This window comes from Chelonia mydas, chromosome 2 (genome assembly GCF_015237465.2).
Source record: "Chelonia mydas isolate rCheMyd1 chromosome 2, rCheMyd1.pri.v2, whole genome shotgun sequence".
Classification (NCBI taxonomy): Eukaryota; Metazoa; Chordata; order Testudines; family Cheloniidae; genus Chelonia; species Chelonia mydas.
Window position 1 is genome coordinate 177,518,064 of NC_057850.1, and position 19,869 is coordinate 177,537,932.

Consider the following 19,869-nt stretch of genomic DNA (forward strand, 5'->3'; position numbering starts at 1 on the left):
ACAAACAGAATCAATTTGTTTTATGTAAGCTATTTATTGTATTGTCAGTTGTTATTAATTTTGTTTCCACTAAGTTATATGGTAATAATAAAATAAAAGAAGTCCTTCTATTTCACTTATATTAAAAATTTAAATGTGATAACTTCTTTGAAAGGTTTTTAAATAATTTAATAAATACATGAGGTAATTCATCAGAACTGCTCTGAGCTTGAGAGGCTGATGGCTCTGGTTCCAGTAGTCTGAGTGTCAGCAGGTGCTCAGTAGCAGTCGCACACATCAGCTAACGTACCTTATTTCTGGCCTTTACACTGTTGATATTGTAATCCTTGACCTGTTTTGAGCACAAACTGCCAATTTAGAATAATTCTGTAGTGGTTTAGTAATGTATAAAACATCCGTTAGGTAACAAGTAGATAAAATTATTTTACTTGGGACCTAAAGGGTCAGATTCTTCAAACTCTCACTCAAGCAAAGTCTTATTCACTGGATCATTATTTATTATTAACATTTATATCATGGTACTACCAAGAGGCCAAAAAGATTGACCTCTTTGAGCTAGGCAAGCTATACGAAAATTCTGCATGGGGAATACAAGTTCATGCCCTAGGCATGAATATGAAACAAGCATATTTCCATGTTCTGCCATTTAACGCTCCACAAAATTATAAACTGCAGCACATCACGGTAACAGTTTAATTTCTGGTGCTGCAAAAATATATGTTTTAAGTATGACAGTCTTTCATCGTAGCCAATTCACATATGTCTACCATATCTACTAGCATGAAACTTAATATGCAGAAAAGTGGTTCGTTAAAATTTTGACTATTTTACTCACAGTTCTAGATGTCTGTATTTCTTGCTGCATGTCCTGAAGTTTCTTCTCACACTCTGATTGTACTGCTTTTTTCTGCAGTTCTACTTCTTCTAATGCCAGGGATTCCTGTTGCTCTTTTTCTTGTACTGTCTGTAAACACTCGCTTTGACTTTTTTCCTGTGTCAAAAATTATGAATAAAACAATATTGCACAAAAGCAACCTCCAGTAAGTAACTCTTTTTAGACCATGATATGGTTCTAAAAAGCAATTATCAAAAGAAAAGGAAACCTCATTTCAAAGGACTATATAACTACATTTTCTACCCACAATCAACTTTGTTTTTCATACCAACATAAACACAAAATTTGCAAAATCCCCACACCAGCAGTAAATAGAAAGTTTTGCCAGGTAAATAGCCACAAGCTAACATACATATAATCCACCATCTTCTGCAGAATCTATACTTTCAAATAAAAATTAAGCTTCTAATCTTTATGATTGAGAAAACAATCTTAAAAATGTGAACTGAGTATTAATGCAGCCTAACTGTATCCGTGTTGGTCCCAGAATATTAGAGAGACATGGTGGATGAGGTAATACCTTTTGTTGGACCAACTTCTGACCTGAAGAAGGGCTCTGTGTGGCTCAAAAGCTTAGAACATAAGAACGGCCATACTGGGTCAGACCAAAGGTCCATCTAGCCCAGTATCCTGTCTTCTGACAGTGGCCAATGCCAGGTGCCCCAGAAGGAATGAACCGAACAGGTAATCATCAAGTGATCCATCTAATCGCTCATTCCCAGCTTCTGGCAAACAGAGGCTAGGGACACCATCCCTGCCCATCCTGACTAGTAGCCATTGATGGATCTATCCTCCATGAACTTATCTAGTTCTTTTTTGAACCCTGTTATAGTCTTGGCCTTCCTAACATCCTCTGGCAAGGAGTTCCACAGATTGAGTGAAAAAATATTTCCTTTTGTTTGTTTTAAACTGTTGGCTATTAATTTCATTTGGTGACCCCTAGTTCTTGTGTTATGAGAAGGAGTAAACAACACTTCCTTATTTACTTTCTTCACACCCGTCATGATTTTATAGACCTCTATCATATTCCCCTTCAGTTGTCTCTCTTCTAAGCGGAAAAGTCCCAGTCTTAATCGCTCCTCATATGGAAACTGTTCCATACCTCTAATAATTTTTGTTGCCCTTTTCTGAACCTTTTCCAATTCCAATATAATCTTTTTGGAGATGGGGCGACCAAATCTGCATCCAGTATTCAAGATGTGGGCATACCATGGATTTATATAGAGGCAATATGATATTTTCTTGTCTTATTATCTATCCCTTTCTTAATGATTCCCAATATTCTGTTCACTTTTTTGACTGCCACTGTGCATTGAGTGGATGTTTTCAGAGAACTATCCACAATGACTCCAAGATCTCTTTCTGGAGTGATAACAGCTTGTCTCTCTCACCAACAGAAGTTGGTGCAATAAAAGATATTACCTCATCCACCTTCTCTCTCTGAGTGTTAACACAACTGCAGGTGCTGGCCAATTCAAGTGACTCATTATCTCAATTAAGCAGCAAGGCATATAAAAACCAGCTGCAGTATCCATACTGAATGTCTCGGACTCCTGGATTGTCTGGGATACGCTTACCAGAGTCCAATAGAGATTACTGAAAGACAGTGAGATTTAGGGGTGAGACAAGGGTTTACCATACAGACAGACTTCTATTCCCACCCAGCTCTGCCAGAAGTAACCTTGTACATTGTAGGGACGCTTACAAGAGCTGCCCTCATCTTCTCCTGGAACTCCTTTTCTTGAGCCTGTAATCTCTCATTTAGCTCCTGCTCTTTGGTAGCCAGATCTCTTTTATGCAATTTCTCTAGCTCAGCAACACGCTCTTCTGAAGACTTCTGTAAATCAATAAACAAACGTCCCTTGCATTATTTCTCATATAGTGATGGAACAATACTGCTGTGAGTAACAAAGGGAATTGTCTAATTGCTTCCTTTTAATAGGCAACATGTTACTCAACATGCATAAGTAAAAGACATTAAAATTACACATTAAAAGAATAATCCCAACGAAGAAGTTATTTTAAAGTTTCTGAAATGCTTTTCCATGCTCTGTCACCTCATGCATAGTGCTAGTGACAGAATAACCAAACTCTGAGGTCTTTTCCAACCGTGCTCCCAAACCCATTTATGGCTTTAATTTTGTTTTAAATTGGAGAAAATTCTCTCACAGCTTTAGGATATAAGCTACTGTCTGTAGCTCCCTTTCTATGCTCAGTAAGTCAGTTTCATGAGCCAACATTCAGGACAAAGCTCAGCTGGTGAAATCATAACCAGAGATACTGTTTAGTCAGATTTGAAGGCCTACACAAGTAGGTAAATTATTTATGTAAACAAGTTTATAAATCCTCCCCCAGCTACAAACCACATTCACCTAAAACACCATATTAGAACTATAGTGTGGCAATCTATTACCATAGCAAAGTTAATAACATAACAAATAAACACAAGAAATTGCTGTTCAAATTGAAAATTATTAGAAAAATAAGATGGAGGAACACAGATTTATATCCGAATACAGTGGATGGAATGAGAGCACATTCTACAAAAGCACATGCTGTGGCAGGCTTTTAAAATCTTTAGACTTGTTAGACTAAAAATGCTCAATAAAAAGTACTCTAGTTTAAAAATCATAACCATAACAGAGACAAAAAAACCCTGATATGTTAACCATACTCAGCTTTCCTTTGTGACAGCCAGCACTGGAATATTTTAAGAAGCCAGTACAAAAGCGGTGTCTATCGTGACTATTTCAGGTGCACTGCCAGAGACACTGATTAAACAGCGTGCAACCAAGAGGTCAGTTCTGAGCCGTTTGTGTGCATTTCCTTTAACATACTAATTTTAAGGTTCCACAGGCTGCCACAGAAAGGGACAGATTAATTTGGCAAGGTTTAAACTACTGCAGTATTTTATTACTGAAAACATTTTTCCTTAGAATTTATTTTTTTTCTATTAAATAGTGAGGAGTTTGAAAACAAGCCCGGATACGTTAACACATTTTACAGCCAAACCTTTGTTAAATTAAAGCATTAATTTAAAAACAAATGATACATACTCAGCCTTAACTTTTACCTTCATAATCTCAACCACCTCCTGCTTCACCCTAGTTAACTCTTGTTGAAGGTTTACACGTTCTTCCTCACTTGTTTTTTCTATTGCTTTAATTTTTTCATCCATCTCTGCTTGCAGCTTTTTCCGTGCTTCCTCTACCTTTTGGGCTGTACTCAGAGCCTTCTCAAGCTCTTCAAATGCTGCAAGAAAGAAAACAAAGATATTTCATATTCCAGAAATAATTATTTTCCTTGACATGTGTGCAGGGCTCCTACTGACTATAAGTTACACACCAGACAGAAGAATCTGACCCTAACAATCCACCGTATGCTAACATGGGCTCATTAATCGGGAAGGGGAAGAGAACAGAACAGTAGTTGCGACTTCCTAGACCACTACTGCATTTAGGTTACTATATATTTTGCTCACCCAGAATCAGAATGAAGTGCACCAACTATAAACATATTAAACCACAGCTCTTCCTCTAGCTTCATATCCTGACTAACTGAAAAGGACTGGAGAATGCTCCATGAAGAAAAGGTAACTTATCAGTTTATTTTAAAGAAATCTTCCACTAGAATTATTGGTAGAATAAGTAGAAAGCCAGGAATGACTGGAATGTAGATCCACTTATCATTACATATTTTCATTATGTATTAAAAACCATCCAGATATTTTACTTGCCCATGAGTTTGAAAGGTGAAAGACACTTTGCATTTATGGTGTTTGAATTACATTTAAAAATAAAGCTTTTAACTATAATCTTCATTTCTGAGCCTACTCCTGCATTTTCAAGAGACTTATTTTCTTAAAATAATTATGTTCACCCAAATTATGACTTTTTGGAGTTAATTTCTTGAGAAAGCTTTTTTGTGAGTTCTCATAATGGGAACTAGAAAGTGATATTTTTTCTGACAGTAGCAAAACACTGACTCAGATTTTTTTTAAAACCTCCCTCCTGCTTTAATGATCAGAAGAACTGAAGTGTTTAAATACAACATTAAAAACACTGGAGATTCTTTTTTGCGTGTTTTTTATATATAATAAACCAATATAAAACAGGGTGGAAATGTACACTCTGCTCAGTCAGCGCTGCTAAAAAGAAGTGCACAGAGCTCTAAGACAAATGGCTCTGCTAGTGCACAACCCCGCAGCCCAACCAGGCATGCACCTTCTGGGGTCAGCAATAGTCCATATCCCCTATTCCACTTTCGCCAGTGCATATAAATCAAGTATGGACTAGGGTTGTGACCTTTCTAGCTGCTGGTAACTGGACCCTCGAGGCCCTGTCCTCTACCCAGTCTCTTCCCCCAAAGCCCTTCCCTTGCTCCATCTCTTCCCTTGAGGCCATGGCCCTTCTTCGCCTCTTCCCCAGACCCTGCCCCCTTTTCCACCTCTTCCCCCAAGACCCCATGGCGTGCTCCTTGCCCCCATCGAGTGCTCCTTTCCCCCATCCCTCGTTGTCGCTTCCTGGATCATCTCTACCTCCCTCCTCACCCGCTAGGCTCCCTCTGCTCCAGGGCTGGGACAGGAGCTGCTGCAGCCTGACAAGGAGTCTGCCTGCAGGTAGGAGACAGCCCTGGCTGAGCAGCGGCTGGCGCAGGCTAATGACCCAGCGCTTACCTCTGCCCCATGGTAACCTACTTTTGGTGTCTGATCAGTACATCTGACCCAGACTGCCAGGTCCTCTTCTCGACTAGGCTTTCTCGTCAAAAATCGGGCACCTGGCGAACCCTACTATGGATACAGCCTGCACTGGTGCACTGGCAGGGGCTAGAGTGATCTCCCTCACTTTCTCCTGCAAACCTATGTATAGCCAGCTATAGTTTGTCCGTAAGTCCTTTACACAGAGTATCCACAATGCCAGTGTCACAAATTATTTTTTTAAAAACGTAACAGTTTTTACCAGAAGTAGATTCAGAAATAAAAACTGCCATGAAAAATTTCAAATTTATTTAACTTTTTATTCATAAGAACATCTCACACTTTCAACACTTGGGCTGAGTAATATATGCTGCAATTTCATGTAAGCAATTTGTTAATTACTGGGGGGAGTGCATTTGCCATAGCCTGCAGATCCATCAGATAAAAGATTTCAAGTTCACACTAGGACTGACTACTAAATGTAGCAGTTTAGCAACATGCAGCAGGCCAGCTCCATCACCATAAGCAGAAGCACAATGCTGAGGGGAAAGTTAGATAAGCTGGTGGATAAAAGGTCAAGAGTACATGACAGCACAAGGAAGCAACACTTCACAGGAAGACATTCTGTTCTCTAAAAGTAAAATTCTATGCATCTCAGGCACTTTTGGTATATAAGCAAGAACCTAATATTTTCATTCAAGGTAGTTAATTCTAGTGTAATGTGACACTCAAGTGATCATTTCAAACCAGCAGGAGGTTAAACTAGCATCCTTCCAGCTAAACAAAACTGACCAATTTTGCACCTATCAGGACTTTTTTTTTTTCTACTGAGGCTACAAAACTGTAATAATAAGCCTTGTTTGTTCATTTAAACATCTCTAGGCTGAACCCAGAAAGCAAAGTTATCTTTGTCCTTCTCTCCACTAGCACAGTGACTACTAAAACAGACATGTTAAAATACAAACATTTGGAACAACATTAAAGTTATTCCCCTCTAACATATCTCAACAAAACAAAAATTCAAGAAATATAGCAAACAATACTATAGTCTAGCCTTGCAAAATCCCATTCATCTGCTCACCCTCGTCAAATAGGCATCTTTTGTGTCCAGTATGACTAAAGCCATCAATGCTGCAGAATCTAAGCTTTCATTTTTTTTAAAAAAAGTTTGTGTTAGAGGAAAAGTAGGGTAACTTTTATTATTTTTACCACCACCACCACCAGCCCTTGCATTGGCAAGTTCTTGACAATTTTTTAAACACTGCTCTACAACAGTAAGTACACATGGTGAAAATATCTAATTTTTTAAAATTTCATTTAATGTCAGTCTGTATTATCACGGGTTCCTGATAACCAATACTTCAAGAGTACTGATGCGGTAATCTTCAACTACAATACCGCCAAGTGGTGAAAACTAGAGAATACTGCACTGAGCATGGATACGAAAGAGACTGAGGAAATATAAATTTCACCTGTTTCAACCAACTTACAACTGCAGAGAAGAGCAACTCAAACAAGCAATATGACAGTTACACTCAATATACTTATAGTGGTTGTTTTGTGCATTTAACCTAATATTAAGAAATGCATATACTAGAATTCTTATTAAGCATGCTCTTGTTCTTTGTAAACCAAGAAGGGTAAATTAAAGGAGAATTATTAAAATTGTCAAAATGAATACCAGTATGACCTACAAAGAGATGGCAAAATAAAACACTATATAATTTGTCTAGTAAAGGCAGAAATAATTGCATGATTCTACTTGGCACTAAAATAGATTACTGTCTTTAACATTAAATGGATATCTATAGTGTTCAAAATGTTGAATAGTGATGACTTATGCCAAGTATTTAATAATATGTAAGAGATTGAGGTTTTCAAGTGCAAGTTTACAAACACCCTGGCTACTTTTGATAAATTGTAACTTGACAGCCAAATATTGCAGTGATTTAGAAAGTTAGTTTCAATTCCTTTAGGTAAAAGGACTGACGTTTGACATTGCCTGAGAAGCACAGAATTTACTTTGTAGAGCCTGATTCAAGCACCCATTGTGTGATGTAAGAAAAAGAGAGCCCTTACCCCAGTCCTGTTCATACAAGGCTTGGGAAAGGCACCACAATTCACTTATTGGCATGTGTGGATGCACAAAAATAAGATGCTTTGTGAGATTTCAGTATATAATGCACCCTGACTACAAAAAGTTGAACTGTAATTATCAAATAGGGAGATTTACATACTTGTGATTTTATGTAATATTTATTTACAAAATAAGCTTATATATCATGTTGCTACATAACCATACATAATAGTGAATATTCACCAGTTTAAGTTATTTGTATCAAATGAAATAATGGTCCATTTCATCAAGGTCACCTAATTAAAATGATGGTTTAACTATAAAGGAAAAGCTACAAAGGAAAGAAAGTGAACAGATTTATGATTCCAGGTAAGTTAAAAATACAGCCTGACATATTATAACATGCTGTATTTAAACAGATAAATCGTCACTATGAATGATACAGTAGCTATACAAGTGTAATGAAAGTAAGTTTGCACCTATCTTAGCCATATCTTACTTAACATAAAACAAATTTTCTTTCCACAAATATTCACTTTCACGTTCCCTTTTGGTTAAGTAACAATACTTTGTGAAGATAAACAAGTCTAGGAATACAGACATTCACCAAAATTGGCAACATGGTGAAAAGAGTACGGTATGGAACTTCAAGGACTTAGTGTGCTAAACAAAATGTACATGCCTGTGATAAATGCATGTAATAGTAATATTACAGTCATTACAGAAGAAGGCTGTGGCCTAAAAGCCATGTCAATTGCTCTATTACAATTAGTAATAAAGTAGTTTTACAACTTACAATTACAGTAATTTAATGCTGCTGAATCAAACTGTATTTTAAATAGTGTGTGACACTTTCATCTTAAACTGAACCTCGACATGACTGATTTTAGTCTTCATCCTGAATGATTTTCTAGAATGCACAAAGCAAGGCAGAAGCAAGGAAAACTGAATAAAAGGGGAAAAGCACAGAAACACCTCTCAGAGCTACTATTAACAGAAATTTTCTGTACTCTAATTTGATTACTAGCTTTCTATCACTGAAAACTAGGATCCAATATGACACAGCAAATGATGCAGAAGCCAAAACCATTCTTATTTTAATAGCATGTTCAACAGTGTAGAACACTGTGCCCTCAAACCCATAGAAAGATCAATGTAGCGAATGCAAGTGCTCAGATGCTAACAGGACTGATACATCAAAGTAGTTTGTGGATGTAATGTTGGTCTGGGGTTTTTTTTTTGGTTGTTGCTGTTGTTTTGGTTAAAACTAGATTTGGGGTGGAAATCTCACTTTCCCAAAATGCGGTGCTCAGCATAACACACTCTGTAGGTCAAATTGTGTGCATCACCACAACAGTTAATTTTGCGAAGTACCAAGGGAATCATCCCTATCCTATTTTGGCTCTAAGTAAACCAAAAGAAGAAGCTATTTACGGACTAGTCTCCATACTACAAGACATACAACTGGTTTCAGTTTTTTCAATGTTCTATTTCAGATAGCTACGGTAAAATACTTCATTCCTACAGGTGTACTAATTAAAGCACATTTTTCCTGCTAAGAAAAGTTAAAATACTAACAACTAACCTGTATGCACTTATTTTGAAAGAAACATTATCGAAAGCAAATACTACAAATTACACTTTACAGTCTCTGAAAAAGATTATCAAAGGCTAATTTTATAAAACCCTGATGCTAATATTTGCTTAGTTTTGAAATCTGGTTCTTATAAAGCTAAAAAAAAAAAAAAAAAAAAATCTAACAACTGGAAAAGTGGGTTTTCTAAGCCAGATGTTTGGTGTTTTCACAAGTTTTCCAAAGGTTTGCTAATAGACCATCTATGGAATTATATTTATTTTCTGTTTACCTTTTTTGGCTTTAGATGCTCAGTTAGTTTCTTTGCATCACTCAGAACGTACATGATTTACTCATGTTGTAAATCCATCTTTATAGTGTAAAGTTCTGTTCTAATTTTACCGAAATATAAAGTGAACTGCAATAAAATCTCTGAATCTGAACTTCTTATTAGATCTTAGCAACAGAATACATTTGTAATGTGCATTTTATGCAGATTGAACTATTCATTTTTTATTAGCTGCATTAAATGCAACTTTCAGGTGAAGTTTCTCAAAATGATTATGAAAGCAAACTGAATGCAAATAAAACTAAACCTTCTATAAGCTGTGCGGTACAAGGTCTCATTTTGTTTTCCAAGGAATACATTTCCAAGGAATATAGTTTGGCTGTTAAATTAGTACTACATTAGCACGCACATTTAATATGTTACCCATTTTCTTGTAAAGAAAACTGATATGTGTGTTTATATAACAAAACAGTTTAAAGCCTGGAACAAATGAATTATGCTTTGTGTTTATGTTCAGCTAGAAATAAATTAGTGGATGTTTCTGATACTAATACTCTGAGGCATGGTGAGAGGTTTTCCCCTAAAATGTAAAAGCCTAACTTGTTTCATCTTCTTCCCCACTCTACTCTCATATGTACATTCTCTCCTATGGCTGAGGTTATGGAAAATATGTACTACACTTCTGATAAAAATGCACTAATATTTTTCCCCTCCAATTTTCTCTGCTGAAAACTATACGAACCCACCAAATCACAGCAATCTTTCCTCGTGCAAACAGGGATAGGTATGGCTGTCGTTCAACAATATTTCATCATTGGATTAGTGAATGTGGATGTCAAAGAAAACAATATAAAATGTTCTCAACCTCTAGTTATATTGAGAGGCAGAGACCAAACTGAACTTGCTTCCCCTACATAGCAGTGATGTTAGTAGGAAGGGGTAGAGGAACTTTCGCAGGACAGGGAATTGTTTTAATACAAAGATGAGATGACTGATGAGAGAGTGCAGACAGACCATGCTGAAGCGTTTTCCCATTCAAACATAAAAGCCAATAACCTCCAGAATTTCTTACCAGCTTTTTCAGATTTTTCTTTCTGTTCTCGTAACTCCTCGCCTTGGGTAGTTATCTGCTTGATATGAGCACGCAGCTGAGCAATTTCCTCTTCCTTCATTTCCATCGTTTCATGCATTTGTCGTTTCGTCTCTGCTATTACCATGCCCTAGGTAAGAAATGCTTCAGGTGAGACTAATACATAAATACATAGCATGTGCCAATCCATAAGGATCATCACAAACCTCACCACCTTCTGTTCTTAGACCTTGTATTCTCTAATCAAGATATAGCAGAGCGTGTGTGTGTATGTGCATGTGTATATTTATATATATAAAAATAAAAACCCAAAGCACTCCACTGCAAACATCTTTCTCTAGGGAAAAGATGAGAAAACAAATGTGACAGTTATTAAGTCACAATGCTTAATACACTACTGGAAGGCACTCAGATACTAAGGTGATGAGTGCAGTATATATAAGAACCCATATAAAATAGAAGCCATTAAAACTCTTCCTATCTCAAACACATGATGGGTATTATTACTTCACTGATCACTTTTTACCATATATGTACTTTTCCAAATCACATTTTAGATACTATTTTTTGCATAACCTAGTATTATAACTATCAGTTAGAAATTCACCTAGACTACTAATCACTATGCTGTGTCTTTTAAAAACATGTCCCAATCAGCTCTAAATATTCTTCCGACATCAAATCTGAACTACTAGTCAACCATACCAAAGCATTTACAAAATACTGCCTTCTAACACCAGTTTAACTTTTAACAAGCCAACAAAACATTATTAATCTGAAATGTAAAATAAAACCAAACCACTACTAAGAGCAGTTGTAACAGAACTAGAAATAGAGGTCAGACAGTTTGAGCTTGTATAAATTTTATCCCAAAGCTGAAAGTTTAAAGAAAAAACGCTGCCTTATTTACCTTATCTTGTTCTAGCTGCTCAACCAAATTCTTTGCATCGCGCAATTGAGTAATCAGTTTAGTTTTCTCAGCCATGTGAAGCTCCTGAAAAACCACAAGAGATGAAAAAGAGTTAAGCATTCCCATCATTAAGAAAAAGTTTCCTCTTTTTCAAGTCCGGATAAATGCAAGCAAAAGTCCCTAATTGTAAGACAGAGAAGAAACTAGATTTTGTGCTGTTTCTAAGCAGCCTACCATACAACTCACAAGCCAGGGCAAGGTACTTGCCAGTCCCTGTTGTGGTTTAAACATCTCTGAGGGGTGGTCTAAATTATGGCAGCCTCCCGAGGCTATCCTGTGGCTCGCAGTGTTACCCAGAATATCTGCAGAGCCACATGATGCAAACCCATCCCAGACACACCAGCCCCACCCCCATCCCAAGGCTCGAAAGTGGGTCTGAAGAAGGCAACATTACAGCTGCCTTCCACAGTTCTTGTGCTGGAAGAATCCTTTCCTACGCCCAAAAGCCAGTTTATGTTCATCCAGCCCTTTTACTTGGTATAAGCCAGGGTGAGGATAGGAATCTCACCCAAGAAATGGAAACAAGATTCAAATGCTCATCGCCCTAAAACAAAATAGGCAAACTATTATAAATACATTCTGCACTTACTAAGAAACCCCGTGTTTATTTCGATATGTTGAAAAAAAGCTGAATGTAAGAACTTTATATCTATCCACTTCTTCCTTCATACAAGCTATCTTTAGGTAAGACGTTCCCTTCATTATACTAAGCCTCAAAATATTTCTTAATAATTCACTGTGTTTTTGCTGTTAGTGAACTGCAAAAAAAACTTGTTTTATATCTTGATATGTTCTTTCAGACATGTACCAGTAGCTTTTTATTTTTTCATTTTTGTGCAGTATTCTATTCCAACTACCATAGATGTCTAGCTTTTCCAGTGACACAATTGTTTAAATATTAAAATATTACAGTGATTAAACTTCTGACTTACAAGGAAAATTTCTGAGTCTGGGTGATATAATATAGTTGTGACAAAACACTAAAATGAAACTTTTAAAAAATTTCGTTAAGGTAGAGTTAATAGTGTAAACATCAACTGAAAACACTATTAGAACTTCGCAGTTTTAAGATACCAAATGTTTGAAAGTCAGGAAATTTGAAGTGAAGTTTCTGCAAACAACCTAACCTCTGAATCCATATGCCTGTCACCAACCCAATTATAGGGAATATTGGTCTAAGTATTAGATATTTACTTTTCACATCTGACTATAAGTGAAAATACTCCTTGCTTAACTGCTGGTTCAGAGAGTCTGCACTTCTCCCTCTACAGCCAACTACGAATCCTCTGACCTTTTCTGGGATCCCTCCTCCTCTGCCCCAGCATCTACAATGACCTCCTGACTTCTGCTGTCCCCTACTACTCACTCACACAGAGGCCTATGATATAGCTATAAGGAAACTTCTTGCCCCAATGATCCTCCTGCTAAGACAATGATCACCCAGGCCCATTATGGCTTCCTGCCTCCCCATGAACATCTGAAGATGGAGGCAGATGGTGAGTGAATGCATGGTTGGCTGAGCAACACACACCTAGATGGGAGATGAGCCTTCTACAGGGAGGGGGCAGAAGTGCAGGGGTCGATGCCAGAAGCAGCCACCAGAAGGGAACAACAGGAGCCTGGGCTGCAAGCTTGGGATCCTTCAAATATTGGCTGCAGACTGATTTTCCTTAAAGGAGTCCTGTAAGACTTATTTATTTTGTAAAGTGCTTGATAACAGATGAAAAATGTTATAGAAATATCATTGGCATATACTACAATAGTAGTGTTGCAAGCAATATTGTGCAGTTACATCTTTGTTTCCCGTGGCAGCTTGGCACAGCAGCCACACAGTATCTGGTATTAATCAGTTTCATGACCCATGCCATATCAGAACAGCAGTGTAAATTAATTAAATGATATCAGAACTCTTGCACTACATTAGCTGATACGTATCAAGGGTTAGGGATTTTACCATACCTTCATTTTCTCTAATTCCTGAAGTCTCTCTTCTAGTTGTTCCTGCAGTGCTTCTTTCTCATTGGTTAGCTGTGCAGAGCGTTCCTTGTGCGATCGGATCATCTCTTTACATCGCTGAAGCAAGTTCTCTTGACGTTTCACTCTCTTAATCAGAGTTTCTAGTGTTTTTGCAGAATCTCCATCACCCTCTACAGACAACATAACCCCATTACTACAAGCACTACTTTTCCAAAATACAGATCTTTTATCAAGACTCCTTGTAATAATACTATCATGACTGACTACCTAGATAGAAGTTTTGGATACAGACAGACAACAGGGAAAGCAACATAATGCACCTAAAAGCGGCAACAGTGATTTTTAACTATAAACAGAAATTAAACGGTTTACTCGTCTGGGAGTGTCAGAGGAGAGAACATTTAAAAAAACAAACAAACCCCAAACAGCAACATTACAACTGAATTTAGAGTTACTTGTAGCCATCTACAAAACCTGAATGCTTTCAAGATCCAACCATAAATGTGCATATATACACAAAATGGCAAATAGTCTTTTCCTCAAAGCTCCCTTTCAGTTTTCCACTTGACAATGAGGACTAATTCTGGATCAAATAAATGTGAAGATTCTTTCATTGACTGTAATAAGCGCACAGAGTCAAGCTGAATGCACCTTCATTACACAGAGTGAGCCATCAATGCACCACATTCATATTGAAACCACATATTAATTTCTAAAGCAGCCCTTGACAAAGGCTCCTGAGACTTTAACATAATAACAATATTTTTTAAAATAATATGAAATAATTACCTTTTAACAAGATGTTTTGAAACAATTAATTAATTAGAGAGGTATGATTCACCAAAATGGAGGATAAAGGAACATTAATGCTCTTGAGACCAAAAGGTTCATTTTACGGTCACAAGAGAACCTCTGTCACATTTTGATTTTTAAGGGTGCAAACCTTACACAAGTTGCACAATTCAAAAAATATTTGTGCCACATCCAACAAGATTTTCCATGCAAATGGTGTGATTGAATGACACCAAGATTCTTAATCTGGCCTGTTGCCTCAAGTAGAATATCCTCACACGCAGAGATATAAATGAGAAGCAAACCACTTCATGTGGTGGACTTCTCTCTAGCTCCAACCAACCAGACTCCTGTTTTCCCAAGGTGGAGTACGATGTAGTTCAAAAGGTATCTAGCTGGCAGTATTGCTCAAAGGAATTTTTAAAGAAAATAAAAACCAAAACAGCAGTGAAGTCTTTTGGTCACAAAAGTTACAAGCCAGGGGCAATCATTTCAAAAGCAGATGAGACGTTCAGAAAAACCAAATCAGGAGATCATTCATGAACCTAGGCAGCAAGGTAAATCAAGTATCATTTTTCACCTTCCTCAGGAAGCAGAGAAATGAGACAGGGTAGTAACTGGCAACCATCCCAGAATCCCAGAAAGGATTCCTTGATGGATTCCAGAAAGAAGACCTCAACACAAGAAGGATGGGCAGCACTCTCCACTTGCTAACAATGGCCTGCCAATAATGTTTTAAGAAGCCAAGATGTATCAGAAACATAAGGAACCTGTACAACCATTGACACACTCCTCAAAAGCAGGTCAAATGCAACCCAGGGGACACAGTCCCTTCTGAAGTCAAAAGGCCAAGAAAGAAAAGCCTGGGGCCAAACTTACACAAGAACAATACCATAAAAATCACAGGAAACCAAATGGATGAACTACTATGGTATGAGGTAGTTTCTACTATGGTATAAGGCAGTTTGGATTAATCGGGCTACACATGACTTCAGTGGTACAGGTTCTCAAAGTTTCTATGACTGACAAGTAACGCGTCTGAACTTGAGTCTTTACTCCTCTGTACTCCCTCAAGCTTCTTAACTGCCATATTTTGAGGCAGACTGTCTCCCTTTGGAAAGCATTTTTATTACATTAGCCTAGGTTGCAACTGCTGATACGCTGTCATAACTGCATCATCCTTTTGGCCCCACTGTCTCCAAAATTTCTCTGAAAAACACCTACCAGTACCTCCTGGCTCCAAAACATTTTCTGCACTGATTTCTTTTGCTGGACTTTGAACTTGTGGTTCAGTTTCAGTATTTGTTTCGGGTAATTCAGTGCTTATTTGGCCATTCTGTAATCGCTGTTTCAGCAAAGATACCTAAACAAAATATCCATTTTGTTAAAAATGAAGCAATATTACGATATATGTACATTCTTACATGTTTTTCTTTCAAAATGGAAAGAAGCTTTAATCAAATTGGTATCTCAGTACCACAGAAAGGCAAATTCTCTTTGATAAGATTTCACAGTAAGCATTGTTTTTTCTCCACTCATAAAAACACTATCATTCTTATAGGTAGTGAAGCAAAATGGGACATTTTTCCAATATCATCTTTGCATAAGTTGTGAAAACTTACCAGCCCTAACATCTGCTCACATCAGGCCCATAATGATGGATCTGATATTTTACTTGCCATTAGAAAACAAATGCATTTCTTGTGTGAATGATTTTGCAAAGCTGCTCTTTATCACCTGTAGTATACATCCTTAAGTATTATTTCTTCAACACCACATGTGTACAAGAAGCTTTACAGACCACAAACATTAATTGTTATAAAAGACACTGACATGTGGAGCTAAATGCTACCATTAAAGAAATGAAACCACGCCATTTCTTTATAAAACCTTGTATACTACAGTATTGGGAAAAAGGGCGATCATTTCTCTTTTGTTCCCTCAACTGATTCAAGAGTCTCTTTCTTAGATCAGTGATGTTACCTGAGTCTGCAGGACACTAATAAGCTGATCCTTTTCTTCTAAAGATGCATCAAATTCTTCCTGGAGATGTTTCTTAGCTTGTTGATCCATTTGGAGCTCCTAAGGAACACAGAGAAAAGTTTTCAATGCAAAATGAAAAGTTTGTTCAAAAGTTAAATTAAAATGTTATGACGAAATAATCTTAATACAATGTTTAAAGATGTACTAAGGTTTTTGATGATTTAAATTTGACTGCAAGTTTGTGTCCAGAGTATGAACCAAAGTTAACACAGTTATTACAGTACAGCATGTATGTAAAACATTCAGTACATCTGATTGCACATACAGTACCACCCTTCAAAATTAGGAAAAAAGAAACAAGATCTGATGTAAGAGCAGGGTTTTTCCCTCTCTTTAAAGTTAAGTGAGTTAATGCATGTGATGGGATCACTTCAGGGCCACTCCTGAAAGCTGCCACACACTTTCAGTTCCTTTGGAGTTGAGAACACATGGCCCTCACAAGACTAGGCCTTGTGAGACTGAAATCCTTAACTTATCCATGGAGTAAATCAAGTTTCCCTCACTGCTCAAACAATTTGCTTCTACTCTGATCAGAGAGCTACTGCTTCTAATGCAGATAGTAGTCAGACTCCACTCCTATGACTCCCTAATGAGAAGGCTAACAGAATACCAACTAATTTTAATGATGACAGTGCCTTTGTCAACAACATTTGGCCACTAAAATCTATATATTGGTACTACCTATTCACTCCCCTGAATTGACATTAGATAATGGACTACTAACCTAGACTAAATGTTAATCAGTGATCTTGCACCAAAGAGTTATATACATCACTACCATTCCCTGAGCCACCATGTCTCTCTCGGTTTCTTTTTCTACTCCTCTGAAAGGAGTAAATGTTCCTAAATGCTACAATAAGATCTATATTACAGAGCAGCAAGTACAGTACAACAGTGCTCTAAGCAGGAAAGGGTACATCTGTAAACCTCTTTAAGTGGTCAATGGTTAAACAATTCTACTGGAGCAAGACTTAATAGGTTTTCTGTTGACTGTAAGAAATGAATGCATTTACTCATGCATCCATTGAAAATCATTTCCTAGGATTTCAGTTTTTAAAAAGTCACTTTTATCAACATATATGCCCCCAATGATATACAATGATATATAGACATTTTCAAAGTAAGTTTACCGGTAGAGCTGGTGGACCAAATCTAATTACTACCATTTCACTGGTGCCTATTTTGAGAAAAGCATTTACCTATAAGAGAACTGCACCTGTAAGTCTGGGTTTGTGCAAGCCATGCAGAGAAACAGAAGGAGACAAAGCAAGACACCTTGGGCAAGACCTGGGTCACTGACTGCTCAGTCTCCTCTTTATTCCCATTTGACACTGTTAACCTCACTTTTATGCTCTAAGTCTTACTGCTTACCCCTTACCTTCACAGATGAGTTCCAGATGTCATAACTGAACCCTCCCTCCCTGATGTCAGCTTTGAGAACAGCAACTGCCTATAAAGAATAGCATCTTTGTGAGCTTACTATATGAGCCATGCAGAGACAGGAGGACTGTGTTTAAGAGGAGAGTTCCAAGACACAGACTGCTCCTTTCTCTTCCCATTCAACTGAGTTCACTTTTTTAGCCTTGCTTTGCTTTACATTTCTCACTGTCTATTGATTACCTGGTTTCCTGCATTTGAGAGCCTCACCTGCAATACTTTACGCTGGCAAAGACAAAAAGCAGGAGAGCTCAGGGTGACAACAAATGCCAAAGAAGTCTACTGCTACAGGTGTAAGTTACAGATGATAAAATGTTCTTCTGTTGTATCAGAAAGCTCTGAAAGTATTATTGGTAAAGAACAGAAAAGGCAGACAGGGAAGTGTTCATTTACAGGGCACTATTATGTTGTGGATTTATCCTCAGAGGAGACTCAATTTGACCTCTATTTTTACACAATAAGGGGCAACTCTTTCTAAGAAAGGACACTTATTTAGAACAAATTTTGTTTACAAGAAATATTTCTAGAATACTAGTAACACCTTTGATTATTTTTTGGAAAGGAATCAAACTCTAGAGAAGTTGATGGCTCAGAGCAGGGGTGGTCAATAGGCAGACTGTAAGCCAAATACGGACCGCCAGATGCTTTCGAACAGACTTCAAAATCTTTTTATTTACTCATTATCATTATTGCTTTTTTTTTTTTTATTATTGTCTCTGGAGTCTGGACTTGGACTATACCTTGACCAAGAAATTGGGACCTCAACAAAAAAATAACTGACCATCACTGGCTTAGACCAACACAGAGCTTCCTATTCATTTTTGACTTTTTCAAGATCTGGTTTTAGACAGTCTTTTCCAGAGGTGCAAATGTAATTTGATGCAGATTAGGGAAACCCTGAATAAATTCAATCTTACATAATTAGTAACCCTTCTATAGGGTTATCATCAGTCTTAAGTTATGCGTAGGACTATGGTTTTCAGTAAAGATGTACTCAGATTTAAAGTAAATTATCTTTACAAAAAGCACAATAAGAACCAAAGTATCTTTTAAGGAAAGATCTGTCTAAATTTCTCAGTAGAGACCCAACTCCTGAACCATTGCACTGGGAGTTTTGTTACTTCCATGGGAAAAGGGTCATGCCCAAATTAGGATGTTTCATTTTAGATAGTTATAGATGACTGCCATGGAAATTTTACTTAAATTTTTAATAAAGGAAGGGGTAGCTAATTTGTCACCTCCCTTTATCTTTTGTAAAAACATTACAGATTTGCTATACAAGATAGAATGTGAGCATGAGTGAAAATTACTGTAAGTTACAATTAAAATTCTACAAACTCTGCTCACCTGAATTAGACCCCACATGGATGAGGAACAGCACTTTGTGATTACAGACCCAAAAATAGTTTAAAAGAAGGTTGGCACGCAAGGAAATCTGTGAGCCCCTTCTTGCCAATAAATGTGAAATACAACCACTTTATTTTAGTGTGATTATGCCTAAGAAACTCCTTTTATCTTTATTAAATAATCTTCTCGATCATTTGTTTGGCAAAAAATATAGGCGTTTAAACCACCTAAAATCTCCTAAATCAGAATGATTGATACAATGACATTCCAAGGATCTTAGCAACAGTGTTGAAAGCTGTAGCAACAAGCGAGAATATGATGAAAGCAGTGTGTAGAACCCAGTTACATCAGAGTGGCAGTTAAGGAGAAGGTGTTTGGTTTTGAATGAGTGGGGGCTAGATTTCTGGGGGAGCTTGTTACGAAGAGTTAGGAACATGTGTGAATTGAAGACTAATGTTGCTGTGTGAAAGCAGAGCTGACATCTCATTCTGGTACCCAATACCTGTGTGGTAAGTCGCTTCAATTTCTGATTGCATTTCATTAGGGATCTTTAACTTGATTTTGTAAAACAGTCAGTATAACTTGCTCTCTCTCTCTAACAGGTTGCAGATATTTGTTAAACTTGTGACGTGATTCCTATACACTTTGTAAATATCATGTAAGTTAAATTAAAAGGAAGCATA

At 37.2% G+C, this 19,869-nt stretch overlaps 1 protein-coding gene across 15 annotated transcripts in view; it reads right to left on the reverse strand.

Annotated features, from left to right (window-relative positions):
• GOLGA4 (golgin A4) overlaps positions 1–19,869 on the reverse strand; it is a 104,592-nt gene that overhangs the window by 49,161 nt on the left and 35,562 nt on the right. For 11 of the 15 annotated variants that reach the window (XR_005223957.2, XR_005223958.2, XM_043540654.1 and 8 more), the window contains 8 exons: positions 16,343–16,441; positions 15,584–15,722; positions 13,550–13,737; positions 11,531–11,614; positions 10,603–10,750; positions 3,969–4,147; positions 2,577–2,732; positions 836–991 (listed from right to left, as the gene is read on the reverse strand). Coding sequence is in view for 13 of the 15 variants with exons in the window: in XM_043540654.1 (XP_043396589.1) it covers positions 836–991; positions 2,577–2,732; positions 3,969–4,147; positions 10,603–10,750; positions 11,531–11,614; positions 13,550–13,737; positions 15,584–15,722; positions 16,343–16,441 (1,149 nt within the window). In the remaining 2 variants the exon portion in view is untranslated. The remainder of the gene's footprint in view (positions 1–835; positions 992–2,576; positions 2,733–3,968; positions 4,148–10,602; positions 10,751–11,530; positions 11,615–13,549; positions 13,738–15,583; positions 15,723–16,342; positions 16,442–19,869) is intronic. The other 4 variants (XM_043540656.1, XM_037890100.2, XM_043540657.1 and 1 more) reach the window with 1 other exon arrangement.